Consider the following 23,974-nt stretch of genomic DNA (forward strand, 5'->3'; position numbering starts at 1 on the left):
TGCGCCACCAGGGAAGCCCTGATTCTTTTTTTTAAATAACTTTATTTTTTAAATTGGAGTATAGTTAATTTACAATGTGTTAGTTTCAGGTGTACAGCAAAGTGAGTCAGTTATACATATACATATATCCACCCTTTTCCAGATTCTTTTCCCATAGAGGTTATTACAGTGTATTGAGTAGAGTTCCCTGTGCTCTACAGCAGGTCTTTATTAGTTATCTATTTTATATATAGTCATGTGTATATGTTGATCCCAATCTCCCCATTTATCCCTCCACCCCCTTTGCCCGCTCGTAACAATAAGATTGTTTTCTATGTCTGTGACTCTCTTTCTGTTTTGTACATAAGTTCGTTTGTACCAATTTAGTATTGTATTCCTGAGCGGTGAGACGCTGAACCTGAATTCGGTCACACTTCGTCTTTAGAGTTGGTGAAAGGATTCAGCCCCACACAAGCAGACAGCTTGTCTTCAGGCCATTTTATTTTGACCCCAACGGAGATCCCTAGGGAGCGGGGACCTAGTTTTCCCGGGCGGTCGGCTCTTGTGGGTCAGCTTCCCGATCGCACCAGCAGAGGGGGAACCGACCACAGCAGGGCTGGAGCCACGGCTTCCAGAGGTTGTCCGGCATGTCCAGCTGCAGTGGAACCGGGCTGAGCGTCCGGCGATGGTCCTCCACGGCCTTTGTGATTCTCTCCATCACCTGATGGAATGAGGACTCCGTGTCTGGCGTGAGGGCGTGGGCCTCGGAAGGGTCTCTCGAGAGGTCAAACAGCAACGGTGGGTCATGATGGGCTACTTTGTCCCCAGAGCATGGGCAGACCCCTCTCCCGTAGCAGGCACCGGCTCCGTCTGGGTGGAACACTGGGGTCACGTAGTGGACTTTCCACACTGCCCCTCCTGGAGGAAGGGCAAGAATTGGGGAGGGTTGGCATGGAGACACAGGACACATTGCTGGAGAGCTGGGCGATTCACAAGTGCCAGGGGCTGGAAGCAGCCCAGGTGTCCATCAAGTGATGGATGGATACACAGTATGGGGGCCATCCACACAGTGGAATATCACACAGCCATGAAAAGGAGTGAAGCTCTGACACAGGCTGCCACGTGGATGGACCTTAAACACACGTTGCTCAGAGAAAGAAGCCAGACACAGAAGGACACACAGTGTGTGATCCATTTATCGGAATCGTCCAGAACAGGGAAATCCACAGACACAGAAAGTGGGTTCATGGTTACCAGGGGCTGGGGGAGGGGGATTGGGGAGTGAGTATTTAATGGGTTTGGAGTTTCATTTTGGAGGTGATGAAAATGTTATAGAGCTAGATGACGGTGAGGTTTGCACCCACTGTGAAGTGCTAAATGTCACTCAATTTTTACATTCGAAAAGGGTGAATTTTATGGTGACGTGAATATCATGGACTGAATGTTTGTGTGTCCTCCACCCCTGCAACCCCAGATTCATTGTGGAAGCCTTGAGCTCCAACGTGATGGGATTAAGAGATAGAGCCTTGGGAGGTGATTAGGGGTAGACGATGTTGTGAGGGTGGGGCCCCCGGGATGGGATTTGTGTCCTTATAAGAAGAGAAAGAGGCCAGAGCTCTCTCTCCCCAACATGAGGACACAAGGAGAAGGTGGCCGAATCTGACCCAGAAGAGAGTCCTCCCTAGAACCAGACCATGCTGGCACCTTGATCTCATACTTCCAGCCTCTAGAACTGTGAGAAATAAGTGTGCATTACTTTAAGCTCCCTGCTCTGTGGTCTTTTGTTATGGCAGCCGGAGCTAAGATGGTGAGGGAGAGCGCCACAGAGCTGTTTACAAAAAGGAATGAATTACTTGTCTTGACGGTGGTTTCCTAAGTGAATTCTCAGTGATGTTTTTCCTGAGCTTCTCTCTAGCTGTGAAGGTTCCACCAAGAAAAAGAGGGAAGGAAGGAAGGAAGGAAGGAAGGAGGGAGGGAAGGAAGGAAGGAAGGAAGGAAGGAGGGAGGGAAGGAAGGAAGGGAGGAGGGAAGGAAGGAAGGAGGGAAGGAAGGAAGGAGGGGAGGAAGGAGGGAAGGAAGGAAGGAGGGAAGGAAGGAGGGAAGGAAGGAAGGAGGGAAGGAGGGAAGGAAGGAAGGAGGGAAGGAGGGGAGGAAGGAGGGAAGGAAGGGAGGAAGGAGGGAAGGAAGGAAGGAGGGAAGGAGGGGAGGAAGGAGGGAAGGAAGGGAGGAAGGAGGGAAGGAAGGAAGGAGGGAAGGAGGGGAGGAAGGAGGGAAGGAAGGGAGGAAGGAGGGAAGGAAGGAAGGAGGGAAGGAGGGGAGGAAGGAGGGAAGGAAGGGAGGAAGGAGGGAAGGAAGGAAGGAGGGAAGGAAGGAAGGAGGGAAGGGAGGAGGGAAGGAAGGAAGGAGGGAAGGAGGGGAGGAAGGAGGGAAGGAAGGAAGGAAGGAGGGAGGGGAGGAAGGAGGGAAGGAAGGAAGGAGGGAAGGAAGGAAGGAGGGAAGGAAGGAGGGGAGGAAGGAAGGAGGGAAGGAGGGGAGGAAGGAGGGAAGGAAGGAAGGAGGGAAGGAGGGGAGGAAGGAGGGAAGGGAGGAAGGAGGGAAGGAGGGGAGGAAGGAGGGAAGGAAGGAAGGAGGGGAGGAAGGAGGGAAGGAAGGAAGGAGGGAAGGAAGGAAGGAGGAAGGAAAGAAGGGAGGGAGAGAGTAGCATGAATCTGTAAGACATCCTCCAGCGTCTGAGAAGACTTACTACTTAGAGGTCAGCTGGCACCAGACCTAGCTCAGCCTCAGGAAGCGATTTTGACCAAATGGAAGGAGAGACTGAGGCTGTCCTCACACCAGCACTGCCCCCCGCCGTGGGTCAGACCCAGGACTGCACAGCCTGAGCCCTGCGGCTTCCTGCTGCGTGGGGAAGGAGGCCCCCACTCTCCCTCTGGCATCCCCCCGGCATCCTCGCAGGGCAGCAAGTCTGGGGAAGCCACACGTGTAACCAGAGGGCAGTGAGCGGGACTCTGGTGGCCGTGCCTCTTCCAGGACCAGGCGGGAGGGCTCCCTTGGATCCTGGTGTAGGAGGACCAGGGAGGGAGACGGGGCAGGGCTGGGGCTGCTCCTGGGACCTGGACAGGAGAGTGAGAATGAGGCCAGGGGTCCCCATGCAGCCAGCAAGTGTGGGCAACCAAGACCTGTGGTCAGACGGGCATCCCGTTCCCTTCGTCCCCACAGCCACCAGATTTCCCTGCGCGAGCCCTGGTTCCCAGGCTGGCACCGCTGTGGTTTGGTGTTTTTATGGGAACACTGGCTTCTGTTCCCTTCAAAGCATTTATGGTGACCTGCTGTCTTTTTTGGGTTTTTTTTTTATATATATTTATTTACTTATTTGGCTGCGCTGGGTCTTAGCTGTGGCACGTGGGGTCTAGTTCCCTGACCAGGGATGGAACTCCGGGCCCCCTGCGTTGGGAGCGCGGAGCCTTAACCAAAGGACCCCCAGGGAAGCCCTGCGACCTGTTCTTAACAAGTGTCAGTTTTCTCACCTGTGAACTGGGGACAGGAATTGTCACCTGCTGGGATTTTCAGAGTAAAATGAGTTCATGGGCATCGGACGGACACTCATTCAATGTCTGTGATTGTTTTCATCGTTCAGCAGATGAGTACAGAGAGAAGACAGACAGAGTCGTAGGGAGGGGACTCAGGCCAGAGAGCGGTAAATAGACACCAGAAATGAGAAGATTGCCAAGAGTGCCGGATGCCTGGAAGAAAATACAAGCGGTCCAGGTGATGGAAGGCGGACGTGGAGGTGTGTGTGTGTGCAAGGTGCGGGCTGGGGTCATAGTGGATGCGGGATGTGAAGGTCAAGAACGGAGGACGGTCCGCCTCCTGAGCATGTTCTCGATGGCAGGGACGGGTCGTGCAAAGGCCCTGAGGCAGTAACTGCTGGTTCTAGAATCACAGGGCATGGTTCTGCTGCAGCTTGGTGACTGGGGGCTCCTAGGGTCCGAGCTCTTGCCCCAGAGAAGGGGAGGAGCTGGCTCATGTCACAGGGAGGAATCGGTATGGTGGGTGGTCCTGGAAAGGTTTTCATGGAGGGCTAAGTGGACAATGGGAGTGGGATGAAGAGTGGACCTGGGGAGGCCGGTGAGGGGGCCGTCGAAGAGACATGGCAAGTAGGAACAGGGGACTTCCCTGGCGGTCCAGTGGTTAGGGCTCCACGGTCCCAATTCAGGGGGCGTGGGTTCGATCCCTGGTTGGAGAACTAAGATCCCACATGGCGCGTGACACGGCCGAAAAACGAAAAGTTAAAAAAAAAAAAAGTAAGAACACACTCCCTATCTACCTTGAAAAAAAAATTGAGATATTTGCCCAATAACTGAGAGAGGAGAGGTTCGGTAATGGGGCAGCCACGGGGTAAAGGAAAAGAGGATGAACGTTGACCCCAGGTATCGGTGCCACTCACAGCAGTGCTTGAAGGTTGGGCTATGGAACTGAAGGAAAGTTTAAAAAAACCCTTAAAAAGGGAAATCTATAATATGTGACTTTAAAAAATCAAAAGCGTAGCAATAGAAATCATCCCTAAGCATAAATGCTGGTAGACTGAACTGTGCAATTGAATGAAAGTTTTCTAAAAAATCGTAAAAGGGGAAATCTATAGTATGTAAGTTTAAAAAAGCAAAAATGTAGCAATAAAAATTATCCGTAAGCATAAATAGTTGTAGATTGTGCTAGGTAATTGAATGAAAGTTTTTGTTGTTTTTTTTGCCACGCCCCATGGTATGCAGGATCTGAGTTCCCCAACCAGGGATTGAACCCGTCCCCCTCTGCAGTGGAAGCACGGAGTCTTAACCACTGGACTTCCAGGGAAGTCCCTGAATGAAAGCTTTTTTTTTTTTTAATCTTAAAAGAGGAAATCTATGTTATGAAATTCTTAAAAACCCAAAAATGTAGCAATAAAAATCATCCCAGATGATGATACTACTGGAAAGGATGGACAGGAAAAGGAGGGAGATTTTTAAAAAATCTATTGGTAACTTCCTCAAATAAGGGGGATTCCAAAAGGTATTCTTTTATTCTTGTTTCAGACAACTGGACATGTCCAGAGAATGGTTTTGAGGCATAAAGAAAAAGGAGTGAGTTGAATTGCAAGAGGGCTATAGGCCTTCCCAAACCCTGGAAGAAAACCAAGTCCTTAAGGCAAATCCACAAAAAAGGGAGAAAATGTCAGGGCAAAATGCAGAATAATAGAGAGGGAAACAGAAATGAAGAAAAGAGAAGAAACTCAAATAGCTGAAAGTCTGTTACCACAGACCAAGGCAGAGGCAGAACTCAAGCAGTTAGAAAATTTAAAAATATAGTTGTTTAGTAAATCCAAGAGCTGGATTTAAAAAGATTCATAGAAACAGAAAACCTCAAGCAACTCCAGTCAGACGATGATGGAGAATCCAGCTATAAATATGGAAGCAATTAAAATACAATGAAATGACTTGGTAAGGGAGCAAAGTGCTTGGTAAAACGAATAGCTTTTCAATAAGAAGTGCGGAGACATAACATGCCTCAGTTTGGGAACACTTGATATTGTAAAGATACCACTTTCCCCCCCAAAATCATTTATACGTTGAAGACAATGGATATTGATATTCCTGTGGGATTAAAAAAAAATAGTTGCAAATGATTTTACAATTCTTTTGAAAGGACTGTTGGGCCACAACAGCCCAGAAAAGTTTGAGGTGCAAAAATTATTCACTAAACATGTTACTGCTTGTTTTACAAAGTTATCGTTAATCTAACAGGTATGAGATGGTGTCATGAAGTTAAGACACGTGGAAAGCAAATATAGATTAAGAGGACAGACTGGAAAGGTTAGAATCAGGTTGGAACACCTGTGTGTGTACAAGTGTGTGTGTGTGATGATAAAAGTTGCACCTCACCTCATGGGGCTGGGGGACGGGAAAGCCATAGACCAGAGAATTCCCTTCCGATCACCACGGGATGATCGACAGTGAAAGGACGTTGCCGGCATCAGAAGAAAAATACCGCCAAGAAGGAAATAAAGGAGCTCGCGTGGACATGCAAAGGCCACAAAGAAGCAGAAAATGCGAACGGAGGCCAAGACATGACTCCTTCAGGCAGGCTACTCACTGTTCCGTTGGTGCCACCGGGCTGCGTGCAGGAAGCTCTCGCAGTAATGCATCAGGAACTCGTGCTCCGAGTGCTGGGCTGTCCCCAGGAGCAAGGGCAGCAGGTCCCGGCCGTCAATCACCCTACAGGCAGGAGCACAGGGACTCAGGGCGGGGCTGCTGGAAGGTGGGCGTGGCCTTAACAAGCCCAGGGCCGCCCCGGGGCAGTCAGCACCCCAGCCGCCTGCACACAGCGCCTTCGGCTAAAAGATGTTGGAGGGTCCAGCTTGCTTGGCTGAAGTAATGGTCCCCCCAGCCTTATTCTGAAGCACAAATAGCTAAACAAAATGGAAACACCTGCTTGGTTCTGTATGGATTTGAGCTTTAAGTCGTTATAGAACATGCGGCATTCTTCAACAAGACCTGGAATCATTTCATAAGTATATATAATAAAAGAAATCTACATGCATATGTAGTGTATATATGCAATATACATCATTATATAAAAAATATATACATTATATGCACAATATATATCATTATATACAAATAGACATATATACACTATATATGCAATATATAATACATACACAATATATGTATTATATATTCAATATATACACTATATATTATATATACTGTATATACAATATCTATGCATATACACATACCACATACATATACCATAGATATGTGATATATATACCCACCATATATACATAAAATATATGCATACCGCATGGATACACCACACATATAGCACATATATTATACACCATGAATATACACAATATATATCATTTCATTTCCAAACGTGTATTCATATACACATACACACATACGTTTACATATGTGTGTGTATATATATATATGTATATGTAAATAAAACCAAGCAACAATATATGGCTGAACTTCATCTTCTAGCAAAATACATTTGTGATATACATGATGGACAAATTTTTATTTTTAAAACAAATGAGATATTATAAATTAATGTTAAAAATTAGCAGCCAGTTAGGAGGAAAAAAAATCAACCAGAGACATGATATTCAATGTAAGAGAAGAGAAAAGAGGAGAATGTAATATTCAACATCTCTGCTGATAAAGCAGTGGAAATGATAACACACATATATGTATATGTGCATACACACATACTGTATGTGTCGTTTATATAATAAATAAATTACAGGTATAAATTAAACTGATTTTAGTTCTATTATTTTAAAAACAGATGCTCTCACATACAGCCAGTAGCAATTCCTAGGGAACAATTTGACAAAATGTATCAAGAGTTTAGTAACTGGCCACACACTTTGACCCAGGAATTCAACTTCCAGGGGTTTTTACTAAGAAGGTAATTATGACAGGCAGTAAAATGACAAAGCCAGATTTTTTTTCAAAATGAACACGGCTGAAGTCCACCTGTAAGAGGTTAGTTGAAAGAATACTGTAAAGCCATTAAAATTTCTGTCCATGCATAAAGTGTCTAAATATATATAGATATGTACATATATCTCTCTATATATACAGAATATTTTATACAAATATATAAAATATCTAAATATATATAGTACATAGGTATCATATAACTTAATTATGTATTCATCTCTACGTTGTCAAGTTTATGAAATAATTTTATTTTCTTTCTATTCCTCCCAAATTTTCTATAATTTTTAAAGGAAGAAAAACTGGAATCGGGCTTCCCTGGTGGTGCAGTGGTTAAGAATCCCCCTGCCAGTGCAGGGGCCACGGGTTCGAGCCCTGGTCCAGGAAGATCCCACATGCCGTGGAGCAACTAAGCCCACGAGCCACAACTACTGAGCCCGCGAGCCACAACTGCTGAGCCCACGTGCCTAGAGCCCGTGCTCCGCGACAAGAGAAGCCACCGCAATGAGAAGCCCGCGCACCGCAATGAAGAGTAGCCCCCGCCGGCCACAACTAGAGAAAGACCGCGTGCAGCAACGAAGACCCAACACAGCCAAAAATAAATAAATAAAATAATAAATAAATTAAAAAAATAAGAAAAACTGGGATCATGAAAAGTCCCTACCACACTACATCAAAAGGAATCTCTTGTGATGAATCGTTAGTAAATTCATTGATGCGTTTCAGTGACAATCGTCCTTATTATCAAATGGCTTCACTTAAGACTGAGAAGAGAAGGACATTTTGTGCATAAAATGAAGCAGACGTTGGATCCCAGCAGAGAATGATGAGCGTTCTTCCAGATACTGATCTCACGGATGTTTTATGCCAAACAAAAGTGACAGTGATGTTTGACATACATGTTGGCTCTACACAAAACGCAACTACCTTCTTTGGGCTGCTCTGTACCTGTCATGGGGCACCTGGCCACCCCCCAGCTGGACCACGGTGGGGAAGACATCCATCAGGCTGGTGGGCTCGTGGATCAGGCGGCCAGCGGGCAGCACCCCGGGCCACCGGAGTATCCCTGGGACCCGGATCCCACCTTCCCAGCCGCCCATGCCTTTGCCACCTGTGTTTAAACATGAACAGGAAAGAATGTGATTGAAAATCCAAAGTGGTCGCTTACCTGGGTGATTTAACCTTTCCATCTGTTTTAAATCTCTCTCTCTCTCCCTCCCTCTTTAATTACATGATGACATTTAGTTCCTCCCTGGCAGAGCATAGATTTTGCTTTATTTATTATTCTGGGTGTTGGTTTTCCACCACACAGGGGTCAGGACATGGATACCTTTGGGGACATTATTCTGTTGACCACAACGATCATTTGGGTTCCTTTGGTTTTTGTGACTTTGCTTTGTAAACTCCCATTCCAGAGAAAGCGTTGGGAATTATTGGGAAGAGATGAAGCCAGTACACATGGATCTGGGAATGTCTCACCCTTACCTTTATATATCCCATTCCAGCCACCATATTGATTGTTTCCAAACTGAGCCTCTAAGGATCCCCCATGATCCGACGTAAAATAAACGAGGGTACTGTTGGTCAAACCTTCCGTGTCCAAGGTATCAAGGATCTTCCCTGCAAAGAATAGATGCGTGTGTGCCAGTCAAAATAGAAGAAACTCTTACACCGGATTTTTGGAACGCTTCCTTTAAATGAGTCTTCAGTGTTAAAGCTTAATGGGAGTCAGCAGTAATATAATTGTGCTATTCTCAGCATCCTTGATCTAAGATTGACATATGTCTTTGTATGTGCCCCATCCTGTTTCCAGAAAGTTTCAGGAAAGCTACAAGTGTACCTGCTGCATAGGACAACGTCGTGAACCCTTACAAATGAGGCAAAAGAAGATTACAGAGAAAAATAGGGAACAGGATGGGAAGGACGGTGACAAAGGCATTTGTACGTGGATGAAGAATAGTTTTCAGTGGCAGTTCTAAGTTTCTTAGAGTCACATAAAAACTATCTGTACCCCCATGTTCATAGCAGCAGTATTTACAATAGCCGATAAGCAACCCGAGTGTCCATCGATGGATGAATGAATAAAGACAATGTGTTGTATACATTCAACGGACTATTATGCAGCCTTGAGAAAGGAGGAAATCCTGCCACTTGCAGCGACATGCATGGACCCTGAGGGCATTATGCTCGGTGCAGTATGTCAGACAGAGAAAGACAAATACCGTGTGATCTCACTTACATGTGGGATCCAAAAAGCCACACCTACAGAAAGAGAAAACAGATTGGTGGCTACTGCAGGTGAGGGTGAGGGGTGGGAAAAAATGGGGGAAGGTGGTTGGTTAAAAGTTACAGATTTAAAAAAACGAGTGTATTTCTTTGGTGTTTGGGTGTTGCTTTTTTATACAGTCTGACCAGGTCTGCATTTTTTTTTTTTTTGCGGTACGCGGGCCTCTCGCTGTTGTGGCCTCTCCCGTTGCGGAGCACAGGCTCCGGACGCGCAGGCTCAGCGGCCATGGCTCACGGGCCCAGCCGCTCCGCGGCACGTGGGATCCTCCGAGACCGGGGCACGAACCCGCGTCCCCTGCATCGGCAGGCGGACGCTCAACCACTGCGCCACCAGGGAAGCCCTGGTCTTCTCATTCTTTACATCCTTCCCTCCTGCAGTTTCTGGACGAGGAACCATCACTTTCTCATCTGGAAAAGGTACCTACCCACCATCCAATCCATCTCTTCTGTGTTGTCCCCGTACAGCCCATGGGGACTCCTCCCTCGGAAGTTCTCGGTAGTGATGAGAGGGGTGTGGACATGTAGAAAGGACACGAAGAGGAGGAAAGGTCCTTGCTTGTTTCTGAAAGTAGATACGATGTGATGGGAGTTATTTTTTGGTCAACCTGAGACTGAGCTCCCACAGATGCTAAATACAAATTTCCATTGTCACGTCCTTACTCAGACACATGACTGTGCTGCTCTACCCACCAGCAGCAACTGCGTAGATCTGTTCCACGGCGCGATGTTCCTGTGTCTGAGAATCTTCAGTGTGATGACTTTCTTCCTTCTAAAGTCTTTGGAAAAGTCCACACGAATTTTTTTATTTTTTGGCCGTGCCACGGCATGTGGGATCTCAGCTTCCCGACCAGGTATCGAACCCGTGCCCCCTGCAGTGGAAGCGCAGAGTCCTAACCACTGGACCGCCAGGGAAGTCCCTCCACACTGATTTTATACGTCTTTTTCTTCCTGATTATCGTTTTCTAACTCTATGGACTTCGGATGACTGAAAGTAAAATAGAATACCAGGATGCCATCTGGTCTGACTTTCATTTTATTGTTATTTCGGTATATTTTTCGATTTCCAACTTAGCTGAAAGAATAAGTGATTTGCACATTCAGTTTTCTTTACAACTGCTCTTATGCAATGAAGTTTAGGGTGTGGAATAGTCATGAAAAAACCCACTTTCAAAATGATGTATATGGGGTTATTAATCTCAAGTTGATTCTCCCCAATCTAGACAATTCCTCACCTTCCCCTGTCTTCACCTGATCTTTATGGTCTAATCTACACCCTTAAAGGACAGAAGCAAAGGTGAAGCTCTTAGACTTAATAAGGACACATCAGGTTAGTTTGTTCTAATTTGAAAGCCAAGTATTCGCTTCACACCTGACCCAGATTTGGCAATTCCATCAAAAGCTCTCTAAGAATATTCCGGAACATGATCACCACCCAGGTAAGTTGGGGTTCCATGGAGTCACCCACACTACTGGAACCCCTTTGGGGAGCACAAAGTGGCCTCCGTTTGGTGTAGCTTTTCATTGTGTCCCTCCTGGTCTGGCCTGGTAAGTCTCTTTGTCACTGTCACTCACATTTACATCCAGGCTGAAGTTAGCCACAGGACTGCTTGGTCCTGATGGTAGAGCTTTAAAAATACTTAGAATTTATTGCAAAACCTACAGGTGATTCAGTTTCATATGTTCATTAAATACCACCCCTGTGGTAACCAGGGGTGCTCAAAGAATTGGACTGGCTCTTTTTTTTTTTTTTTTAGCCATGCCAGGTGGCTTGCAGACCAGGGATAGAACCCGTGCCCCCTGCGGTGCGAGCTCAGAGTCCTAACCACTGGACCCCCAGGGAATTCCCTGGTCTGGCTCTAAAATAAGAAGGAACAGCAGCAAATTTCAACTGACTGGTCAGTTGTTTCAACGGATCCAGTTGAGTTTCAGGGAACATCATTTATGCCCCATTTTACCAAAAAAATGTCTTTCTGAGCTGGGACCGTTTCACCACGCCAGTACCCATTCCAGAAGAAGCAGATTCCAAATTCATTTTCATCCTGAAGCCACCTTTGATACTCACCTTTTGACAAAGGATGAGACCTCCTTGAGCATAAGAGCCGTCGTCCTTTGAAGGGACATGGGCTGCTCGGTGATGGCGTGATTTCGCATCAGAAAGCAGTCGGCGTGAACAATCAGGGCACCCATGAAATAGGAGGTCGTGAGGCACAGCAGGGCCACAATGGCTGAGCAGATGACCAGAGTCCAGGAGCCCGCTACCAGGCGAGTGAGTTTCCCAGCGGTGAGTGTAAAGGCGGCCAACGCCATGACATGCGAGCAGACGTTGAGTTTATGCTCCAAGCCTGCGCGCTTTTCAGACACTTCCCCGGGCTCACAGTCTCCCATCATGGAAAACGGCATTCCGTAGAAATGGTCAAAGCCATGGCTGAGCGGGTGGTGGCAGTAATCATCGGAGGATTCACAGTTGAGACCCAGATGCCATTTTCCTGAAAAGCAAGAAGTACGCACACGTGACAACGGTCCGACCATCCCTGGGGGCGTGGGTATGGTGTGCTTGCCAAGTTCTAGGCTCTCTGCTGGGTGGTGGGATGAGGTGGGGATGTAGAGGAGGTGGGGGTAGCGTTTGCTGTTGTTTGTACCACAGCCTGGCCAGGTCACTTCAAGGGAATGAGGACCTTGTGTAGCAGCATTTCCTGTGCTGCTGGAACAAAGTCCCATAACTTGGTGGCTTGAAACAACAGGAATTTATGCTCTCACAGTTCTGGAGGGCAAGTCCAAAATCAAGGCACGTGGGCAGGGCCACGCTCCCTCCAGAGGCTCCAGGGGAGGGTCCTTCCCGCCTCTTCCAGCTTCTGGGGGCTCCAGGCATCCCCAGGCTCGTGGCCACATCCCTCCCATCTCTGCCTCAATGGTCTCACTATCTCCTCTTTGTAGTCAGATATGTGTCTGTCTCCCTCTTGAAAGGACCCTTGTCCTTGTACATAAGGAAACCTGGATAATCCAGGATCATCTCCTCATGTCAAGATCCTTCACTGAATCACATCTGCAAAGACATTTTTTCCCTAGGTAAGGTTATATTTGCAGGTTCCAGCAGTTAGGACCTGCTATCTTTGGTGACCCTTATTCAGTCGACTCCACCTGACTTTGCGACTGTCTACAGGAGAGCAATAATCAAGGCACACAGTGGTCACACGGCTCTAGAAAACTCCATCTGATGTGACCAGCATGAGCAAACGATTTCCTGACTTTAGAATTCTCCGTCCCTTTTGCTAATTCATTATAATCACAGTCAGGGTGGTGGTGGGTGACAGGTTTTGCAGACCCCACCTGTCGTGTTCAGTCAGTGGAAGGTGATTAGCTCCCCTGCTGTCACTGCTGGAGTGTTGATACGCTCTATGTACCTTCTCAGCAGCCCAATGGTGTCCGTCACCCAGAAGACCTCATGTGATTTCCCGAGCGATATATCCACGAATCTATTGGATTCTATATTCAAAGAGCTAAAGAGTTAGCTTTGCTCTTTCTGATCGACAAAGGAGACTGTTAGCAAAACTTATTACTATAACATGATAATGATCATGACTTCTTGGGCCCCTTTCAAGAAACTGCCATCCCTAATTTTCATTCATTCTACACATGACGTACGTGGTTTGTTGACGTATAGAAAGATAAGCCTGCTCTTTATGGAAGCAGACAGGAAGGTTCTAAGCTGTGTGGTCACATTTCTAGACAGGAAATGGGGAAAAACAGCATGATGAAAATTTTTGGTAATTTGGTAAAATTAGAAAAGAAATGAGAAATCCCACTGTGTCCCAACTATTTCATTTCCAAACTTCTTACTTGACTATAACCTCCCTATAAAAGTAATGTGCTCCAGGGAGATCAGCTCAGTGCTTTGTGGTCACCTAGAGGGGTGGGATAGGGAGGGTGGGAGGGAGACACAAGAGGGAGAGGATATGGGGATATATGTATATGTATAGCTGATTCACTTTGTTATAGAGCAGAAACTAACACACCATTGTAAGGCAATTATACTCCAATAAAGATGTTAAAAAAAAAGTAATGTGCTTAATACTTAGAAAATGTCCATACCTATGAGTCCAGTGGCATAGCCTTTATCTTTCAATATTTTTGCAAAAGTTGTTTCATTCGGTGGAAGTCCTCCAGATACGCCCGTCCACTGAAGAACACGGTAACCATTACTGGACACCATACCTTTGATCAATCGTTTTCAAAGAAATGTTACAATCAGACATCGATTTGTATCATCATTATTATCACTTTAACTTAGAACATTCGGTGGAAGTCTCCATTATTCAAAATTCAGTTGAAAATTTACTTCCAACGTGGGTTGGCCTCATGGGTTTTATTTTTGTCAGCAAAGGAAATGATTCATTAATCGAAAATGTTAGCGGGAAGACTTACGGTCCCGCTATGTCAAGGTTGTAAGCCGAAAGAGAATTAAATGAAAAGGAAAACAGAATTAAAAATGATTTTATGATTTCACCAAACTCTTGATAGAATCCAGTACTTCTCAAACTGGTCTGCACATTGGAATCATGGGAGGGGTTTCCAGAATATCCTGACACTTGGTTATCATATCACCCCAGAGACTGTGATATTAGTTGGTCTGGGGTGGAATTTGGAATGGTTAAAAGGTCCCCCCAAATGATTCTCATGTGCTGAAAAGGTAGGGAACCACGGACATAATTCATCCTGACCCTGATAGATCCAGGACCTCTACCCAATCATTTAAAAATGTAGGTTCAAGATTTTTATAAAGCTCTGCAGTGTGCAGTTGAGAACCAACGGTTTAGAAGATGCTCTTTGCCTCCTAGACCTTTTTGATGACTGCAGCTTAGTCTGATCAGAGAGGATCCACTTGGTTCAGAGAGCGAATGAAGTTCTCAGTGATCATGCTTTGGACATTGGAGAATTCTGAGATTTTCCAAAACCTCAAGAACGCGTCTGGTTCAATGAAGGCTAGTGAAAACCAAATAGTTCTAGGTCAGGACAAAGAAAGTTGGGGTGTTTCAGCTTATGTTGTCGAGGATTTATTCTTCCCTGAGCAGGTTGCAGAGAACTATATATAGGAGGGTCTCTGTGGGTCACTTTGATGGGTCAACTTGACCAGGCTACGGTCCCCAGCCATGCAAACACTAGTCCATGGGTCTAGGTGTTGCTGTGAAAGTCTTGTGTAGATTGGGTTAACATCTGCAATCAATCGACTTCAACTAAAGGAGGTGACCCCCGTGCAGGTGGGTGGCCTCATCCAGTCCGTTGGAGGTCTCCAGGACAAAAGCTGAGGTTTCCAGACACAGAAGGGATTCTGCTTCAAGACTGCAACACCAGATCCCACCTGCGTCTCCAGCCTGCTGTCCTGCCCTGAGGATTCTGGACTTGCCAACCACACAGTCACACTAGCCAGTTCCTTAAAATAAATCTCTTTACAGAGTAGGAGACAGAGATGGTAGATCCTAAATAAGTAGCTGATAGATTGATAGATGGTAGATGGATAGACAGATGATAGATGGATAGATAGATGATAGATGGATATATAGATAGATAGATGATAGATGGATGGATAGATGATAGATGAATAGATAAATGAGAGATAGATGATAGATAAATGATAGACAATAGATAGATGATAGATAGATGGATAGATAGATGATAGATAGAAGATAGATAGATAGATAGATAGATGATAGATGATGATAGATAGATAGAAGATAGATAGATCTTGTTGGTTCTATTTCTCTGGAGAACTCCGGCTGATATAGGGTCTGAAGTCTGTCCCTACTCCCAGGAGTCAGCTTCAGGGTCAAAGGGCAGAAGGACATTATACAGACTTTCAAACTTTTAGTCTAGTTTCTACCCAAATCCCCAGGGAGATAGAAGATTGGGAGAAAAAAACCCTCCAAACCCCTCTGAAAAACAAACAAAAAAACCCCCCAAACCAAAAAACCAAAAAGCCCCAAACCCCCCAAAAACAAAAAACAAAAGAAAACAAAAAAGCCAAAAAACAAAGAAACAAAAGAAAACACACCAAAAACCTCTCAAAAAACAAAACTAAAACCAAAACCAAAACCCAAAACCAACCAAACAAAAACCCCAGAACTTTATAACAAAAGATCTGCATGACTTTTAATGCAAAAGAGTATGATTTTGGAGCCCCTGAGGTGGAAGCGGAGGAATATTTTGTCGACGTATTTCCCTCTTTAAAATCATTCCGAGGTCTCAGATCTTTTTCTTGGGGCCACAGAGAGCAAAAGAAATTCCTTTTCTACGCGGCGGGCAGAGATTTGAAAACAATCTTCGGAGACCCCTATCTCTTCTTCTTCAGATTAAACATATTTGGTTACTTAAACTTTTGCACAACCAGAGTCATGATAATGCCTGTTAGGTCCCTTAATATCCCTCGGGGTAGGTTATTATGTATGTTACACTAAGGGTTGAAAAGCTATGCCCCCTGGGGCAAACGTTGCCTACCACCTGATTGCATAACCCCTGCAGGTGGAGAATGGTTTTGTACATTTTATTTAATGGTTGGGGAAAAAATCAGAAGTAGTATGTTTCATAACATAGGAAACTATATGAGATTTAAATTTCAGTGTTCATAAATAAAGTTTTATCAGAACACAGCCATGCTCATTTATGTATGTAAGGTCGGTAGCTGCTCTCAAGCTACAACAGTAGAGTTGTGTAGCTGTATCACAGGCTACATGGCCCACAAAGATGAAAGTATTTAATATCTCGCCCTTTCGAGAAAGCGTTTGCCAACGCCTGCCTTATATGGTTATCCACATCACAGGAGACCATCAAATGCACCGGGCTCTACCAGTGTCACCTCATTATCTATAGCTCTTACGGACTCCAATCTGATGGGGGACTTAGAGCGTTCTCTTCCCACTGTACTGGAGAATCCGCACGTGATTAGTCAAAAAGAGCATGTTCCTGCCCACTGCGTGGTTAGACGGAAGGAAGGACAAACCTGATCGGAGAGGGTATCTGCCTGTTAGGAAAGCGGCTCTGCTTGGCGTGCACACGGAAGCCGCGGCGATGTGCTGGGTGAGCATTACGCCATCCGCGGCAAGGCGGTCAACGTTCGGAGTCCTGCAGACGGAGACGTTAACTGCTTTACTCCTTAGCGCACAAACAAGAGGCTTTTCCCGTAAGCATAGTGACATCTTACTTAATAGAAAACTTTCCAGTCACCAATTAACACATGCATGCGTTCTTAGGAACGAACAAAAGACAACGGCTTTGCAGAGCTGGGGATGGACCCAGAGACTGTAATACAGAGTGAAGCAAGCCAGACGAGAAAAACGAATACCGTATCATATCTTTTCCATGTGGCGTCTAGAAAAATGGTACAGATGATCTTCTTTGCAAAGCGGAAATAGAGACACAGATGTTGAGAACGAACATATGGATACTGGGCGGGTGGGATGAATTAGGAGAATGGGATGGACATAGACACGCTACTATATATAAAATAGGTAACTAATGAGAACCTACTGTATAGCACAGGGAACTCTACTCAGTGCTCTGCGGTGACCTACATGGGAAGGGAATCTAAAAAAGAGTGGCTGTTTGTATACGTCTAACTGATTCACTTTGTTATACTGCAGAAACTAACACAGCATTGTAAAGCAACTATAGTCCAATAACAATTAGTAATTTTAAAAAAGGCAGTGGAAAAACTTCAAATGTCTTCTGAAACATCGAAGAAGTATCCACTGCGTTATTATTGACCAAGTTTCCACAATATACGACTGGTGCCGAGGCAGAGACGATAAGAGATCCAGAACTGAGAGTCCAGAGCGACTTCTCACTTAGGACACACAGTCTTCTTTTTCTCTTTACTTTTTATTTTATATTAGCGTGGAGTTGATGAGCCGTGTTGCGTTAGTTTCAGGGGTGCGGCACAGTGACTCAGCTATCCACAGACGTGTATCTATGCTGTTTCAGATTCTTTTCCCATTTAGGTCGTTACAGAGGATTGAGCAGAGCCCCCTGTGCTCTACAGAGGTCCTTGCTGGTCACGCATTGTAAGCACAGCTGTGCGGGCACGCTACTCCTAACTGGAAGATTTGACTCCACGCTACCAGCGCACTGTCGGTGGGACGTGAGGGTGGGACTCAGATGCAGCGTCAGGGTAGTGCCTGTGCTACCAGAGACTGTGCTGATGGAGATCATACTTAACAGTGAAGCGATTATTCACACACAGGATGCGTGTGAGCTGGCGTTCGTGCAGGTGTGGGAAGAAGGCGGGATTAAGGGCGTTCAGAGAAATGATGTGTGTGCAATTCTGTTATAGTTTGAATTGCACAGACCGAGGGTCAGATGCGATATCAGTGGCCTCTGCACCGGGGTGTCAGATGAGCAATTCTCTGGTCCTTGCCTTATGGTGTCGTTGCCATAGCAGCCGACATCTCCGATGCCGAGATCGTCTGCCATCAGGAGAAGGATATTCGGACGGGAACCAGATAGACTGCGGCAAGCTGAGGGCTTCAAATCCAGAAGCACACTGACTGTCAGAGCCAGCCAGCTCCTGAAAAACAAGCTACCCAACAAGGCTTCATGCTGCTTTCCACCTTATCGACACTACTTCTGTAAGTGGGAAGTTGGGTTCCCTCTTTTAGGGGACTTTGATATTATCATCCCATTTCAGAAGAGTTTGAATACACCTCTTAGGCATTTGAATTTTTTCTCTCTCTTTCTTGCTTTTTTTTTTAAAAGTTAAAAACAACTCATCCTTTCACGGATGCCACCCTGGGCACGCAAATAAACAGCAGGACAATGGTGTTCCAATCCCCAGCAGCGTCATGAAATAAAGATGGAAATCTGAATCTGATGGAATTTGTGTCGTGGGCTTCCCGGAAAACCAGACACCGGCGCCATGGCAAGACTGGATGCACAGCTGCATCGGAAAGAGTGAGGTGGAATTCTTTCTGTAGCTGCCGGGGAGCGCCTCCCAGGAAAGGGCGCGTGGAACGTGTATATTAATCGTGAATCCTCAGGAGGGAGTGACCAATTACTAATTTAGAAAGATCAGTTTACTATCAATGCATTCTGAGAAAGCGACATGAAGTCACACAGAGGCAGACCTAGAAGATGAACGAGTGCCCATCATCCTATCTTACCAAGAGTGTTCCAGACGTAACATGTCCTCTCTGTCCTTGTATTTCCTGGAAGAGATAAAGAGGTTGATATTAACACAGGCAGCAGAAAATGAACTAATGCAGGAAGTCAAACAGTAAGTCTGTAACGAGAAGGGAAACGTGGATTCTCTCTGGTGTTATCAATAACATCTTAACTCCTAAAAACTCATCAAGGAATGAATGTTCTTCCCTACTCGAAAAGCTTTACGAATGCTGAACACTGTCTTTAGAACGGAGAACATGGCCTTTGTTAGCTCTAGCTTAGGTCAGAGTGTGATCAGTTTTGAGGCACTCTGTCAGAACAGAAACGTATCTCCCTGTAGGTGAAAGTTCCCGAGGTGTTCTAGATCCAGGAGTGGCTGCCAGGAACCATGTTTGGTCCAGATGGATCTTAAATCCCATACATGGAGCAAGGAAGCAAAGCCGCGTTTCCGCTGAAGGTTCTGGAATTCTGGGGCCTCACCAAGGTCGTGGTTCACGGCTCTCACTTGCACAAGCTCTGGACAAAGTGGGTGTTCCGCTCCAGTGGAACGTGTTTCAGCTTGAGGAAGCTGTGAACGCCCTTGAGATAGGCCCTTGGGTGAAACGGAGCCAATGTGCAAATAACGTACCTGGGAGCAGAATGTAGGAGGTAGGCTGTGGGCAGAGCTGGAGTGGCTCCGTCCTGCTTGGAATTCTGCTCCAGCCTGACGAGCTGGAAAAACCAGCTGGTTTGGGGTGTCTGCCTTTGCGTTTGAGTCCTGATGTGACTTAAAAAAAAAAAAAAGAATGTGGGGAATTCCCTGGTGGTCCACTGGTTTGGACTCCACACTTTCACTGCCGGGGCCGGGGTTCAATCCCTGGTCGGGGAAGTAAGGTCCTGCAAGCCTCAAGGCGCGGCCAAAATAAAGAAGAATGTAGAACATGTGTTTATCAAGAGCCGATGGTACATATTTTGGGCTTTTCTGCCCAGATGGTCTTGTCGCTACTACTTCTCTCTGCTGTCATAGCATGGAAATGGCCACGGCCAACCCAGATGACTGGCCCTTGTTGTCCTCCAATTAAACTTGATTTCCAAAAACAGGCAGAGTTTGCCAAACAGACCAGAGATTCCTGATTCCCGATATAGAAGGCAGGAGTATAAAGGAAAATGCAAAATTAAGTGATAAAATATTGATATGAAATGATCTCCAATTCATATTTAAAAATTTTTTTGATTGTGGTAAACACACATAACAAAATTTCCCATCTTAACCATTTTTTTGGTGTGTGTGTGTGGTACGCGGGCCTCTCACTGCTGTGGCCTCTCCCGTTGCGGAGCACAGGCTCCGGAGGCGCAGGCTCAGCGGCCATGGCTCACGGGCCCAGCCTCTCTGTGGCATGTGGGATCCTCCCGGACCGGGGCACGAATCCGTGTCCCCTGCATCGGCAGGCGGACTCTCAACCACTGCGTCACCAGGGAAGCCCTATCCAATATATTTTAAATGAAAAAAAAAAAAAAAAAGAGTCAAGAGAGTATGCTGCTGTCCCTACAAAACGATCATAGGAAAGGGGAAGAACACGTGTATTTACGTGTCTACAAAGCCGTCTGGTGACAACAGCTGCTTTCTGCAGATAACTGGCAATCCTGTCCCTTGATGCGTGAGAATCAGACCTTGGGCTAACTTTCTAGCTCTGTTTCCCTGGAAACCCAATAAAGGTAGAATGTCAATGGGTGACTGGGCAACATTACGTGCAATAAAAATGCTGGTCCCTGGCAGCCTGTTTGTGGCCATGAGGAACCATGAAGACATGAGGGAAGCCCACTTGGGGCTTCTGGGGGTCAGTGGCCCTTGACCTGGCATGGCTTTTGCAGTGACCCAGAAGCTCTGCTCATGAGTTGTCTGAAGAGAAGTTGGCTCGCGTGGTGGGCGAGCTTCCGAGCTGGGGATGTCCAGCCTTTCAGAGTGACACCCTCTCCATCTAAACTGTCCCCTGGGAAGGTGCAGACTAGCTGCTGGCTGGCTGTGTGTGCAGAGGCGTGGATCGCTGTACGCAGGGCCTTCTCCAAGGAGAAATGCCCCGGTGTGCTTCCACCCTTCTCCTTCTGAGCTAGCCTGACATTTCCTGGTGCTTCATGTTCTCTGGACATTAGCCCTTGCCTGCAAGACAGAGGTGGCTCCTTCCAAGCTCACTTGCAGTTCAGGTGCTTTCTCACACCTCCCCAAGTTGCGTCCTCCTCAGCACAAGGACAGGGCAGTGCACCTGTGGTCAGCCGGATGACCACTGCATGCAACTGGGACAGGGCTTGGGCAGCGAGAAACCCCGCAGACAGGTTTCTCTGGATGGCTCTCTGTGGTCACTGCCTCTGTAGCGGGGAAGCTTTCAGTTGGGATCAAGGCTGAGGGCTCCTATCACTCCTGGTGAGACGTACCGTGACCCAGGCTGTTTATTTACCTCATTCCTTTCGAAGAAGGATCTTAGTGAGGTGTGAGCTACCTGGCTTGCTGCCTCTTTTTCGCTTCTGGTAGCTGGTGTACAGGTGGGTGACCTGTTGCAAGGTGATTGTGTCTGTTTGCACAGACACAGAGTTAGCTTTAGGGTTCTTTCTTGGTGTTATACATCCCATGGGTGGACAAGGTACAATGCCATGTACACCCCGCCCAGCCCATTAGAGTATCATACAGAGTAGTTTCACTGCCCTAAAAATCTTCTGTGCTTTGCCTGTTCATCCCTCTTCCCATCGTAACCCCTGGCAACCACTGATCCTTTTACTGCCTCCATAATTTTACCTTTTCCAGAATGTCATGGAGTTGGACTCATACAATACGTATGTTGTGGATGAAACTACTCCACTCTCTGATGGAAGGACAGAACACCAGGGACTTTGCCTACTAGACCTGTTTTAACATGTAGACAGTTTGGATGGCGTATCTCAAATTGAGCAGAGGGGGGAAGCTGGAAATGCTTTCGTTTCATACCATCGGCATTCGCCGTACCCTTTCGTTTGTTCCATTTTGCAATTTTTGGCTACAAATCTTTACCTCTCAGGAGGTCTGTATGAACATTTTAATTTATATGTATTTATGTATGAAATAAATACATTTATGTATATGTATGTATAGATACATGTATATATAAAACACAATAATCATATATAAAAATATGAAAATATAGAATATAGTATAAAGTAGATATGATTGTTTTCTTTACATCTATTTTAATCTTTTTTTTTTTCCCCCCAGAAAAAGCATATTATGGGCTTCCTCTGACTTTTCTAGGGAACGTGACTGGTTCTACTTGTTCTACTGGTGGGTTAGAGTTGAGTGTATATACGCCGCTTGAGCACATGGTGGAAATGTCATACGAGGTTTAGTTTTATCAAATCTTTGGTTCACCTCTTCAGTGATAGGCTCTCTATACTTAGCTACACAGAAGGAGCGTATTCTTCTGTTCCAAGGAACACAGCATCTTATCCCTTAGAACACTGCATGCTTTTCTCCATGTTGGCTACCAGAGAAAACTTTCCATAAGAAAGAGACAAAGAAAGAGCAGAGGGTAGGGTGGTGGTTGCGGGGGGGGGGGGGGGTGGGGGTGGGGGGTGGGGGGGGGAGAAATGGGAGGATGTTGAAGGATGCAAACTTGCAACATGTAGGTAAATACTTTCTGGAGAGCTGACCCACCCACAGTGATTACACTCAACGCTGCTGTAATGTTAAGTGTCAAAGTTGCTAAGAGACTAGATCTCAATTGTTTTCAACACAAAAAAGCAATGGCAACTACGGAGGTGATAGCAGTGTTAGCTAACGCTATTGTCGCAATCATATTGCAACATAGAAATGTTATCAAACTGACCCTTTGTATACAGCAAACTCTCACAATGTTATCTGCTAATTATATCTCAATAAGCACAAGGAGATCAACTGCATGCTTTGTGACGACCTAGAGGGGTGGGGTAGGGAAGGTGGGAGGGAGACGCAAGAGGGAGGGGATATGGGGATATATGCATACGTATAGCTGATGCACTTTGTTATACAGCAGCAACTAACACAACAATGTAAAGCAATTATACGCCGATAAAGATTTGAGAAAAAAAAAAGAATACTTACCAAAAAAAAAAAAAGTCAAATACTTTGACCATTTAAAAGAAAAAAGATACAGAAAAAGAGAAGGAAAGCCCGGCAATGAAGTATTACCCATAATGTAGCCTTTGATGCTCTTCCAGGGGAGAAAGAATTACAACCCCTGGTTCCCCGCTGTCCTCCAGACCCCAGGCAGCAAGTCTCATTTCTCCACTACACTTGAGCCCTGTTCCCAAACCCGGTTCCGTTTTGAATCTTAGCATCTCTTCAACGTCCAATCCACATGCTCCCAAATCTCTTAGCATCTCGCGTAGTTACATTCGCTCTCTCTCTGAACTAAATTCTGCATTCCTTGTAGACATCACCCAAGGCAAAAATCTGACATGCATATCTTTGCTTTCCATGTTTAAGAAAGTTGCCTCTAACATACGGCCAGATGCTGCAGTGTGCCCTGCAGCCACGCGTACTTAGGGGGGCTGCCACGGGTCGCTGGCCGGGCTGGAGCGGCCTTGCTAGCGTCTCAAGAAAAGCTGGTTACCTGAAGGGCTGTCTCTGGGCCAGGCCAGCTGTAGGTAAGCGAACGGCTGCTTCTCCGGGGGGGACCAGCCCTCTGGGTCCTCTTGCCGGGAGACACGATCTCAGCTCTGAGTCAAGGACCTCTCTCCGGTGCACGCATGTGCCGGCTGATTCACTCTTCAGAGCAACAAGGATCGTACGGAAACCAAGTTAGGTTGTCCAGAGAAGGGGCCGGGAAGTCCCTGGCGTCTGCTGTCTGCGCTTTTCGGGTTTCTACAGAAGCCCTTCTGTTCTCATTTACAAACTGTAACACTTGCAGAGGGATCTCTGACAACTCTTGCTGGAAACAGGGAGTCTTTCATTCACAAGTAGGTTGAACCCCGCCTGGCCTTTGGTCAATTCAGACGGGGCATTTGCTGGCTGTGTCTCAAAGCAGGGAAGCAGTTGCCTTGAACATCCCTCTGGAACAGTCCTGAAACGTCCTGTTTCTGCCGCCTCTGGC

General features: G+C 46.2%; 2 protein-coding genes across 10 annotated transcripts in view; one reads left to right on the forward strand and one right to left on the reverse strand.

The window, feature by feature from the left end:
- GYG2 (glycogenin 2) overlaps positions 1–13,657 on the forward strand; it is a 56,922-nt gene extending 43,265 nt beyond the window's left edge. The window contains exons 11-13 of one of the 6 annotated variants that reach the window (XR_009560786.1): positions 3,617–3,766; positions 5,046–6,520; positions 7,760–13,657. The gene's annotated coding sequence lies outside the window, so the exon portion shown is untranslated. Of the gene's footprint in view, positions 1–3,616; positions 3,784–5,045; positions 6,969–7,759 lie in introns of those variants that run through there. The other 5 variants (XR_009560788.1, XR_009560789.1, XR_009560787.1 and 2 more) reach the window with 5 other exon arrangements.
- Positions 59–23,769, reverse strand: ARSL (arylsulfatase L). 4 transcript variants are annotated; one of them, XM_060293020.1, is made up of 11 exons: positions 23,495–23,769; positions 18,899–18,943; positions 18,157–18,263; positions 16,744–16,865; positions 13,842–13,964; positions 11,815–12,238; positions 10,178–10,314; positions 8,952–9,086; positions 8,415–8,577; positions 6,103–6,224; positions 59–897 (listed from the first exon to the last, which is right to left on the reverse strand). In XM_060293020.1, the coding sequence occupies exons 3-11, from the start codon at positions 18,210–18,212 to the stop codon at positions 518–520; spliced, it is 1,662 nt and encodes a 553-aa protein (XP_060149003.1). In that variant the 5' UTR covers positions 18,213–18,263; positions 18,899–18,943; positions 23,495–23,769; the 3' UTR covers positions 59–517. The 4 variants fall into 4 exon arrangements, with proteins under 4 accessions (XP_060149003.1, XP_030693150.1, XP_030693151.1 ...); XM_030837290.2 differs by having other exon boundaries at positions 18,157–18,318; XM_030837291.2 differs by lacking the exon at positions 18,157–18,263.
- Between the last annotated feature and the right edge of the window lie 205 nt (positions 23,770–23,974).

Source organism: Globicephala melas, chromosome X (genome assembly GCF_963455315.2).
Source record: "Globicephala melas chromosome X, mGloMel1.2, whole genome shotgun sequence".
Lineage (NCBI taxonomy): Eukaryota > Metazoa > Chordata > Mammalia > Artiodactyla > Delphinidae > Globicephala > Globicephala melas.